The sequence below is a fragment of the Cryptomeria japonica genome, chromosome 1 (assembly GCF_030272615.1).
Source record: "Cryptomeria japonica chromosome 1, Sugi_1.0, whole genome shotgun sequence".
NCBI lineage: Eukaryota > Viridiplantae > Streptophyta > Pinopsida > Cupressales > Cupressaceae > Cryptomeria > Cryptomeria japonica.
This window is the reverse complement of record NC_081405.1, coordinates 309140449-309152224: the sequence shown is the minus strand read 5'-3', so window position 1 is coordinate 309152224 and position 11776 is coordinate 309140449. Positions and strand designations below refer to the sequence as shown.

The 11776-nt window shown below is 33.5% G+C and overlaps 1 protein-coding gene across 1 annotated transcript; it reads right to left on the bottom strand.

Annotated features, from left to right (window-relative positions):
* Nucleotides 1-9546: 9546 nt before the first annotated feature.
* On the bottom strand, nucleotides 9547-10899 carry LOC131040555 (expansin-like B1). The gene is made up of 5 exons (XM_057973499.2): nucleotides 10705-10899; nucleotides 10517-10626; nucleotides 10232-10410; nucleotides 10014-10146; nucleotides 9547-9921 (listed from the first exon to the last, which is right to left on the bottom strand). Exons 1-5 carry the CDS (start codon nucleotides 10841-10843, stop codon nucleotides 9727-9729), a joined length of 756 nt encoding a protein of 251 aa, XP_057829482.1. The 5' UTR covers nucleotides 10844-10899; the 3' UTR covers nucleotides 9547-9726.
* Between the last annotated feature and the right edge of the window lie 877 nt (nucleotides 10900-11776).

Here is an 11776-nt window from a genome sequence, read left to right as displayed (position 1 = left end):
TTTAGCCTCCATGTTCTTACGATTTCCCCCCATCTTCTTATCAGTATTAATAGAATGTAAATTCCAGCAAATACTGCTCTTCGCTGCAAACTTTCTTTTTTTAAGAAACAAAGAAGAAGCCTCTAGAAGAAAATAGATATTTCTCACGCTTCCGCTCCAAATGGAAAGAAGAAACCACAAAGCGTGTGAGATGCTATGGCAATTAATGGTGTACCTCCTTCTCAGTTGATTACGAAACCATTTCATGATGCCACGACCACCCCTACCATATCGATAAATGATATCAAATCCTACCTTGTTTTCCATGATATCTCTCATAATTTAAAATGTCACATGCCACTTGAGGGAGCTCCCCCTCTCCATACCAAATCTTTATCTGCCCACTCTATACTGACTCATTGATAGCCCAATCAACACTCTTGTTGGACTCTCTATAATCATGATAAATGTAATATTGGTCAAATCCCTCAACTAGCTCCTTTGCTATGTCGATAATATTTTTAATCATCCACAATGATTTTTTCTTACCATGGAGGCAATTGATTATATTATTAGAGTCTCCCTCCAGCCATATATTTTTGGCTCCTAGTTGATGTGCTAATTTTATGGCTTGGAGGGCACCCATGGCTTCAGCCAAGTGATCAGTTTGGTTCCCCAAGGGGAAGGCAACCGACCCCATGCAAAAGCCAACGCTATTCCGGATAACTCCACCACAACCAGCTGGCTCTGGGTTCCCTTTAGAAGCCCCATCGAAGTTAGTCTTAATCCAATTATTAGGAGGAGAAGGCCAGCAACACATCCTTCTATTGAGTTGGTTGGAACTATTGTCCATAGAGGCTAGGATATTCCATCACCTTAAAACTTCATACTCTTCCTTACTGTTGCAATAATTAGATCCAATAGCCATCACATTCTCAACAAGATTTTGTTTTATCTTAGCCCACACCACTTTAGGGGAGATAATGGAATTCCTAAAAATTTTGTTATTCTTTTCTTTCCAGATACCCCATAGGATATATGGAAAAGAAAAATCCCATAGTTTCCTTATAGTCATATTTTTTGTTCTACAAGAGTAGCTCTTGAAACAATCTTGAATCTCCTCAGGAAATGGATTAAATTATAGTTAAGGTTAGGGTTTCAATTCAATTAGAGTTAAATTTGAGGTTATTGTTCAATTTTCTTATCTTTATTTTGGGGTGCAATTATGGTTACTAATTCGGGTTAGGGTTAAAGTAGAGTTATAGGAGAAATCTTAGAGTTGGGGTTAAATTATGATTATAATTCACATATGGTTAGGGTTAAGGTTAGGATTCTATTAGAGTTATATGATCAATTATGGTTAAGGTTAACTTAATATTAAATTAGGAGAAACAATTGAGCTAGGGTTAAGGCTGGGTTAAAGTTAGTTTGCAATTTGGGTCAGGTTTTAGTAAAGGCTTTAAATACTGAGGTTTAATTAAACTTAAGATTAGGGTTCAATTAGTGTTATAAAATAAATATTCCATTTACATGGTTAGGGTTAAATTACGGTTAGAATTAAAATAAGGTTAGGCTCAAGATTAGGTTAGGGTTAGTGTTAAATAAGGGTTAATATTATGGTTAGGGTTGGGGTTAAAGTAGAGTCAACATTCAATTAGAATACGATTAGTGTTTAATTAGGGTTATGAATAAGGTTAACATTATCAATTGGGTTATTATTATGGTTAAACTTAGAATTGGATTTGGGGCTACGGTTAGAATAAGAATTATAGATATGATTAGGATTAGCATTGAAATATGGTTAAGGTTTGGGTTAGGGTTTAATTAATGTTAAATTTGAGGTTAGAGTTATAGGAGGAATATTTGAGTTAGGGTTAAATTATGATTATAGTTTGATTATTGTTAGAGTTAGGGTTTAGTTAGGATTAGGGTTATGATTAAGGTTAGGTTAGGGATCAATTAGAGGAAATTGTTAATTTAGGCTTAGGGTTAGTTTTCAATTTGGGTTGGGGTTTACTAAGAGTTAAAATATTGGATTTTAATTATATTTAAGATGACAATTCAATTAGGGTTAGTGTTAGTTTAAAATATGATTAGAGTGAAATCAAGGTTAGGGTTGGATTTTAACTAGAGATTAATTAGGGTTAATCTTAGGGTGATACTTATTATTTAGTTAAGGTTGTAATTTTTATTAGAGTCTCTCTTAATAATAGGGTTTTATTATAAATTAAAGTTTACTATCGATAAGGTTTAATAAGGGTTAGGGTTAAAGTAGCATTATAGTTTAAATTATTATTTGAAAAATGTTTGCAAATCAATATTTAAATGTTCCATTTATGTTTAAATTAAATTCTCATTATATTTAACCAATGTTATTGTAGAACTTCTAAGAATATGCTTTTCTCTATGTTATTTCATAACTATTGTAAAAAAATTGATTAAGAAATTAAGCCTAATCATATCACTAACTATAACACTATTTCATATCTATGGATTTGGGTTTAGATTCCTGTAAAACCCATTTATCTTAATAAAAAACTATAACACTATTTCATAGCTATGGATTGGTGTGACCTTCAAGGGAAGAAAGATGACCAAGAGTAGAGGCTCTCTAATGAATCACTCCTAGCACTAACAATAGAAGAAAGAGTAAACCCCCCAAAAATTCCAGCCCAAAAGAACAAAGCCCCTCTTTCCAAATCCCAAGAGATGGGTAATGATAGCTTTAAAAAGAAAAAGGTGGGGAAGTTTGTGGATATAAGTGATAAAGGGGATAAGGAAATTAAGATGGATATCCCCCTCAACCTAGACCAGGTGGACACTAAAAATAATAAAAGTGAAATGATGGATATTGACCTGCTATTGGTTAACTCGACCTCCAGTCAAGATAAGTTCTTTCGTTGGGTAATCAATGAAATCCTCAACATCAAATAGGCAATAAATGATATTATTAACACCTTCACTCAGACCCAAATGCCTAATAAAACTAGTAAGCTTCTTAAAATGATCCAAAAATTTACTGAAGACGTTAAAGTGATGAAAACAGAGCATGAATCTAGAATTGCCAATTTGGAGAAAGAAATGGAAGAACTAAAGTGAAGTCTCAAGAATTTTGTTGAAATTAGTAAAAAAAGTATGAATAGCAGTGTTGAAGGCCTTAAAAAGTTGAATGAGAAAATCACAATCCATAAAGCACAACCTCTCAACAATATTCTGCCACCTACTACAAAATCTAAAAGGATAAACCTAGATAATAATCCACAGGGCTTAGAGGTGCAGGTATCTACAAACCCGTCTTCTAGGACCAGGAGCAAGAATAAAGAGAAAAGTACCATGAGGAGCATCATGGAGGAGCTGAAAGATATCAATAAGAACATTATTGAAAAAAATTCTAAGCTCATGGGAGCTCTTGTTTAGTAATTTGTTGGTTTGCTAGGGGATTTAGTGTTGTATTTTATTTGGGCTCTGTGGGGTGCTAGCCTTTTTCACTACTATTTTACTTTTTCTATACTTGGATTTAGGTTTTGGGTCCCTGTAAAACCTGTTTCATCTTAATAAAAAACTATAACAATATGCTTTTCCATAAAACTTAATTCTAAGCCTAAATCAAACCATTACCCTAAACCTAACCCTTAATTGTAATAGTCTCAATAAACCTAACTCTAATTCTAACCCTATTACCAATCATTTGACGAGCAGTGTGGAATGGTGGGGCGGAGAGGGCCAGGCCCCTTGCATCGAACTCACGACCTCCATTGATAGAGGCTCAGAGCAGTACCGCTACGCTATGGGGTGAACCCCCTATTGCTATTATTCTTATTACTATACTAATATTTAATATAAAATCGAATAAATATGTTATTCTCACAATAAATACAAATAAAATATTATACTAATTTAATTGAATATTTTATGAATATTATATAGTGTTAGAGCAAAGTTATGATTATGTTATAGTTAGGGCTCATCATTATAATATAATAATATATATTAATATAATTATTTTTAATAATATATTAGTACATAATTGTATATTAACTTATTTAATGTCTTTCATGTTGTGCCATTGCTACTAGTTTATATTTTTTTTAATTTAATAATTTATATAAAACTTGCCAAGAGATATCTTCTCGAGGCACCTATTCAACTTTAATACAAATGTGAAAATTATAGGTGCCTCGAGAAGATGTCTCTCGGTGAATTTTATATATATTAATAAATAAAATATATATAAGATAGTTTAGGACAAAAATTGTGAGTCCCTAAAAAATGACAGTATCTTACGGTTGATATTTGAAAAGGGGAATTTTTCTTCCTATTCATTGCTAATGACTAGCAATGACCATTTCCTATTAGTTAAATTTCCGTTTATTGAGCTTATCTAAGTGGCCATTGGTCTCTTGAGAAATCAAAAGGAAATTATAAGGAGGATTTCAAGAGATTCTTGATGTTTAGTGAGAAAATCACCCATCTAATGAATAAGTTCAATAGGGAGGATCTTCCTCAAGAGTGAAGGCTATTGTGCATATTCTCACGAGGTGCGTAACCCATGATGTTAGATTTAAAAGTTTTCATTCCCAATTTTTCTTTATATTTGATAATTTTAGACATGGTATCAAGATGAAATTCCCTTTTTAGATTTACTCTTCATTATCTTAGTTAGTTGTGGTGGCTCTATGAAAACCTAATGGGTTACCCTTCACCAAGGTTTGATTCTTAGACATCATAACTACCATTTTAGCCTCTCATCTCAGCCTACAATTCTCTACCCCATATCACTAATCATTCTTTGATTGTGGATTTGAACTAGTCCCTTATGCCTAATATCTCACAATATTCTTCCCCAGCCAAAGGTAAACCCTCCTATGTCGACCCTCAATACTCTACTCAGATGAAGAACCTTGATGCCTCTATTGAATGTCTAAAAGGGAATAATTTTGATTTCTCTAAACCTCAAGAAGAATTCTTGGATGATTTCTCTTCTTCTTGGTCCACTTCATCTAATTGCTATGCTAACAACTCCCATCATAATAGCTTCGAGTATGTCACTAAATATTTGTCCCAAAATTGAGATGCCTCAATTCAATCTCTTATTTCTCCCCATGCTTGAACTAGTTGTGTGGAGGTTACTACTAAGGTCAATGAATTATTCAAAGGATACAATTTGGAAAACAAAATTGTTAAGTGGTAGTTGGTCGAGTTTAATAATCTAAAGAGAGATCAAACAATTAAAGGTTGTGGCTCTGGATGAGGCGAAGGCTGGGGATTGGTCTTCGAGGTGGCTAATGAGGTGGTTTGGACTACTACTGAAGATTGAGTTGTGAGGTTAGATGAATGGGATTCTTTGAAGGATGAGGTGAATGCTTTATAAGCCAATTCAATCTAGAACGAGAAAAGGAGGAGTGTGAGAAGACCATCAATGGCCTATAGGACAAGCAAAATAAAATGATGAAAAATATGCACGATATAATTTCTTTCAACATGGAGATGATCAACAAATTGGTGGTCTCGATGCAATTTATATAGAAGGAGCTGGAAAGGAAACATGCCAAAACAAGGAGCACTAATGACACTTCTATTAGTTCTCTTGGAAGGTGTACAAAAAGGAAATATTATTACTTCCCCAGATGCGACTCCTTCCAAGGAGATTTCAACTATTAGGGGGCTATCTTTATTTTTAGCAGCTAAATATTCTCAATTAGGAGTGTCAAGACGTGAAGGGCTTTAGCCATTTAGGAAATCAGTAGATGATTTTAATGGTATATTTTTTTGGTCATTTCTTGTTTCTCATTTCTCATTTGATCGTTGGTTGTTTGGTCCCTAATGTTTGGTAGTCTCACTGCTAATGAAACCCCTCTTCTCCTCCTGATGATTAAATTATAAAGATTTGAACCCTAACTTTATTTACTTAATCAAAACATTTTTCTTGACATCTATTTTTATTGATTTAGTTATTGAACCCACACCTACTTCCATTAATACAAAAATATTTATCATTTTTCCTAGAATAATGCCATAAAGGATAGTTGGACAACTTAGTCCAACTAATTTAATGACCACATAAACTTCTATTTACTCATTCTATTAATATGATGTGCAGTTTATTTAATTTGTCACCTTTTAAGCATTGCAACCTAAAATGTTACCATTTGCTTTGATTACCAACATTTATGAATGAAGACATGAACATTATTCTTAAAATTATTCTTTAATCATTATATTATTAGCGTAAATGGTATATATTATCACATTGTTCGTATGGTTAGTACATTTCTATAGGTGCATGGACATTAATGCAGTTATATCAGCTGCTTAACTGCTCAACACTAAAGTGTAACTGCGCAACACTAAACTGCATATGCCTCTATAAAGCTTTGCATCATATGAAGGAATCATCATCAATCTTTCACTGCCTTCAATTGGTATCAGAGCGCCAATTGTTTCTATACGTGTGTGACGAAGTGTGAATTGTTGTGATGGGATAGAGAGTACTTTTGTTCCTGTGCGGGATGAAAGACGTTGAACAGATGTGATGGATGGGTGCTACGTGACTTTTTGATTGGCCCTTCCAGTTCGTGGGTTCTAGTTGTGTGGAACAGGAAGAGAATATGGTCAAATGTTATGAGTCTCTGCATTTTTATGTTAATTCTGTACGCATTTCAAATCTTTTGCAAGCATTTTTGTCTTCATGTTGCTATACTGAGTGTGGCGTCAAAGGTGCATATCTTTTGTTTGGTTGTATCAAATATGGAAAAACTAGTTGATGTTAGAATCTGTTGTGTTCGGAGCACCCTGCTATTCAGATTAACATTACAAATCTAGATGAAAACAGCATATACACAAGGGTATGGAGCGATCTCTGAAGAATGTATATGGATAACTAAATCTAATCAATGATTTTGCAAGTAGTGATATTAAGTATACATTTTCAAGGTATCCAGGTCAAGATTTTGATGGGAGATATAATGCAATTGTAGATATCTACCTTAGATTTTGAGCTTGAAGGTTAACTATGATAAAAGTTAGTTGTAGATTAAAACCATGTTGTTGAACTACATAGGGATAAAGTTGCATCTCCATTACTAGAGGTTTTCACAGATGCATTCAAGTCACTAAATACTAAGAAGAATTTATGTCCCCAATCTATGATTATGTTGTGCTACAACTAGAAGGAGATTTAAAGATATTGTATTCGTGTGCATTTTTAATGGAGATTCCATTAGACAAATATTTTAGGTTCAATTTTTATATTTAGAGAGTCAAAATTCAAATGTAATTGCTGAATAAGAATTTATGGAGAATAGTTAGTGGAATGGAAAAGGTACCTATAGATGGAATTAAGGTATTGGATTGAAATAATAGAAATGATAAATCCAAGGTTATTATTTGTCTCTCTTTTTTATTCTAAATTATATCATAGAGATTTAGGTAAATCATCAATAGAAATATGAGATAATTTGAATTAAATGTTTTGATCAAAAGCAGTCAATGCCTAATTCTCTATGAAACTTCAATTGTGTAGGTTCAAAATAGAAGATGGAATTACAATGTCCAATCATATATAATTTGAGATCTCTCATTACATAGATAGTAAAGGACAAGGCTTTAATAGATGATGATGATGCTAAGGCCTAGTGGATATGGTTTCAGCTCTTCTAGGAGAAGAAAAGAGGACAAAAGAAGGTACAAAATATTATCCTATATAGGATAAAGCATTATATGTATAGAGAAATAATAAATGGTTAGATAGAAATAAAATAGAAAATGTGTGCTTTTATTGTAAGAAATAGGGACACATTATAAAGCTTTGTAGAAATATAGCCAGTGATCTTCTTCAACAGAATCTCAAAGATGAATTAGATGTAGGCATATTTTTTGCATTTAAATGCTTTATTAATGACTCTTCTCTTGGTGCAAATAGTGCATTAGTACTATAAGCCTTCATGATTTCGAGGCTAAAGGTATTGGAAGGTGGATGATTTCTATCATCTCAAGCTAGCTTCTTTCTCTAAGATGATGTTTTACATAAGAAGCATTTTTTCCTTTATTCTTTTTTGGTTTACTATTTGTCTTCAAGTTGTTGATGCTTATGAATTTGAAGAATACATGTATTATGAAGTTTGATTTATTTGAGACAAGTTTGGGATTTGGTGATGAACTCAAGTATGGATGGTTATCTTGAGAGTTCACAAGACTACGATCAAGAACTATTACCTTTGCAAGGATCAAGATACAATTTGGAAGGATTTTGTCTACAATAATTTGGTCTCTATTATTTGAGAGTTCGAGACGAAGAGCTCAAGGATTTACCTCAAAGCTACACCTTTATGAGGTTCATGAGACAACTTGGGGGAGTTCCACTTCATCTAGGATTTAATTCTTCAAGGCAATATCTTTTGAAATATATCTATTTATTTTATGTTATCAACACATTTTGTTGTGTTAGCGTTAAGTGGAGGCCCTTAGGTCATGGTGAATTTGATGTTTTGTAGGATCAAAGTAATAAGGAGAGCAATGTTAGTGTAAACGGTATCTTGTATTTTATTATTAGTATGGTTAGTATCTTTCTATGGTTGCATGGATGTTAGTGTAGTTATATCAATTGCTTAACTGCTCAACTCTCAACTACATATGCATGTATAAATCTTTGCATCGTATGAATGAACCATCATCGGGCTTTCACTACCTTCATTTATCACTACTTGCCATACAAATAGTTTTCCTTATATTATCACAACCTCTATGTGCCATTATAGTTCCACTATACACTCCACTAATGAAAACATATCTAACCATCTTTTTATATAGTTATGAAACTATTAGCTGATTTGTAAAGCTCCAATTGATTTCTTATGTAGTTTGTTAACACTTCATGTTATATCTCTCATTGAAAAACATTTCTATAATTGCTACAAGTGAAAGAAAACAACAATCAGCAATTACAAACATTTAGCTCTCACATAAAATAGAACCCTACGATGCTTTAGATCACCCACGAATTAGGTTGTTGAATTTCTTTTATAGATCAGTTTAATATTTTTTCAAAATATTAATGTTTTATAAATTTTGAAGCATGAACAAAGAAAGATATATGAAACTAATCAAAATTCTATAAAATAATATTTCAAATTATATCAAAGCTTGTAATCAATTTTTTTAAATAATATTTGTTATGTTAATGTCATATCTAAAGAATTGAACCTGTATTATAATTTATGAACTTGTCACCTCTTCCACATTGAATATCGCTAGATGTTTCCTAGACTAATTGTAAGTTTTAATTTATTTTTAATAAAATAGAATCTTTACATTCAATTTCATATATATATATATATATCACCTTTTAACTTGTTATTTAATTTTGAAATTGAATTTATTAATTTCTAACTAATGCTGTAGATTACAAAGTCTGGTTAACAGCTCGGCTATAAGCCACTAGCTCAAAAAGAGAAGCTGTTGATGCAAGTAATTGAAAGGAGCAAATCAATTAACTGTAAAAGAACATATGTAATATTTAGAATAGATGATAAAAAGCACATTGAAGAACAAGATGGATACAAACGATATTCTATGATTTTTAGAGCACACATAAAAAAGAGCGAGACACTCTCACTACTTTTCAAAACATTATATAGGGGAGGTTATATTCTTGGAAGCAAATGCAGGAGGATAGATGATGGCATTGGATCTCCCTGCGTCAATTTTATTTAGATTAAACGCCACCGAGTTATATAGTTGTTCAAATGATCAGTATTTGATCTGAACGCCAGAGTCATATGAAGCGCCAGCCTTCCAATTAGAGGGTACAGGGTTTCGAGCATAAATCCATTCTCCTCCTGACAGTTGAAAGCGAAGAGCGAGATTACCCTTGGGAGGCGACATTACTATGTCCCAAACAGTCCCATAACTCCTTCGCATCGCTTTCCAACCAGATGTTTTATCCTGCCAGTACACCATCACATGTTAGCATTCACAATATATATAGTATTTCTCATAAAAAAATACACCGTATTATATGGTTTTATTTGGTATACCTCAGAAAGTTCAACAGCCACTATATCTATTTCACCTCCTTGGTGCAGCATCACTAAAGATAGATAATAGGGGTAATTGCTGCTCTCGTTAATCTTGAACCAGATATTGTACCCTTGATAGTCGCAAGCCACTCTGAAATACATGCAGTCACCATCAACATTAGATAGTAATAGCTGAGAATAGAGCTGCAAGTGTAACCTTAGATTTCTAGTCTTACCTTTTGTACTCAATGTCAACAACACCCAAAGCCTTAAGTTGCTCATATTTCCCCTCCCTGGCCATAGTCGTGAAAGCGTGAGGACTCATAATGAAATCTGTTCGATCGCCTTGTCCATGATCTGTGACTACTAGGGTTACTCCAGTGGGGGAGCAGAGATCCAAATTTTTGCATTTCACCTGTTTATCACCAACACCATTCATCATTACAATCAATTCTAATGTAGCGGGATGCTTATTTCAAATAAAATGTAATTTTTTTTAGGAATTGATATATAATAGCTACCTGATAGCAAGCGCCACATCCAGCACCATTTCTGTATAATAATGGACTTGCGGCTGCAACATCTCCACCCTTGACGTCTCTCCCGTAGTCCCCATATCCACAAGCGCCACCTGCATATTGATTTTTAGTTTCACCGTCTTTGGATTCATTTACAACAGATACAAAATTACATCGTAATGTATACATACTGGAAGTTCCTAGGCCGTCTGGTGATCCATAATAAGCTGCTCTTGAATCCATGAATTCAGAGGTTAAGTCTCCACTGCTGAGTAGTACTTCCATCATCACTAGGAAGACAAATAATATGGCTGAGCAAGGATAAGCCATAGCTAAACAGAGGGACAAGGAACTAAATTCAAGGGAAAGAATTCCTTGGTACTATTACTGAACTACTAGTGAGTGGGATGGGATGCATTGAGGTTGTTTTTAGCTATTTATAGCCAACTGAAAGAGCTGGAGCCTTCGTATTGAAGGAAGTATAAATGCAGCTTTTTTGTGCTTGCTATTCAAGGTATAATCACCACCTACTTCTGGTTGAATATGATAATTCATGTATACGTGTGCCAAGGCGATCGAAATTCTATAATTCATATGCTATTTCCAGAAACCTCTCATTTGTTTCCCATAAAGTACACCTTGCTTCCAGTATTCAGCACGTTAAGGGATTCCCGCGTCGGTGGGTAAAAAGGAGAGAAAAAGGAGAAGCCCCGTGAATACTGAAATTGTAATTATGTAGGGTTGCCACCTCGATAAGAGCGGGCGATTAGATAAATTTTGGAATTTAAAAAGCTAGGAGGTAGGTATTCAATTCAAGAAGTGACTTAAAGTGCCTAAAATTACTCTGTACGGAATTGTGTAGATAAGATCACAGTCTACACCTTTCACAGTTCCTTCTTGGAGCTCCTTTAGTGAAATTCTCCATCTGATTAAAGTCCAATGGATTATAGAATTGTTATGATGGTTCGTAGCATGCTTCGAATTGAGAGGCCTATGGCTACATACCTTTATTTACTGCGTCTTGAATGGTTTTGAGTAGTCTGACTAAGGTATGTAAAAATATCTGAAAGCATTCAGTGCATTTGTCCTTGCGATTAAATTTCTAATTTTCACACTGTTGTATTTTTTTCATTAACTAGTCACTTTAGGAGATAAAATTCGAAACTATTGAGAAAAAATAATTAAAGATTTATTATTTAATTTTTATATCATCTACGTTGGTAGTGTAAGATTATTACAGACCACGTCCTTTTACAAGATGGG

Coding starts and splice junctions, on each gene's coding strand:
- LOC131040555 (XM_057973499.2), bottom strand. CDS start 10,843: ATGGCTTATCCTTGCTCAGCCATATTATTTGTCTTCCTAGTGATGATG. Junction 10,147..10,231: donor GTTGACATTGAGTACAAAAG/GTAAGACTAGAA, acceptor CATGTATTTCAG/AGTGGCTTGCGACTATCAAG. Junction 9,922..10,013: donor TGGCTGTTGAACTTTCTGAG/GTATACCAAATA, acceptor GTGTACTGGCAG/GATAAAACATCTGGTTGGAA.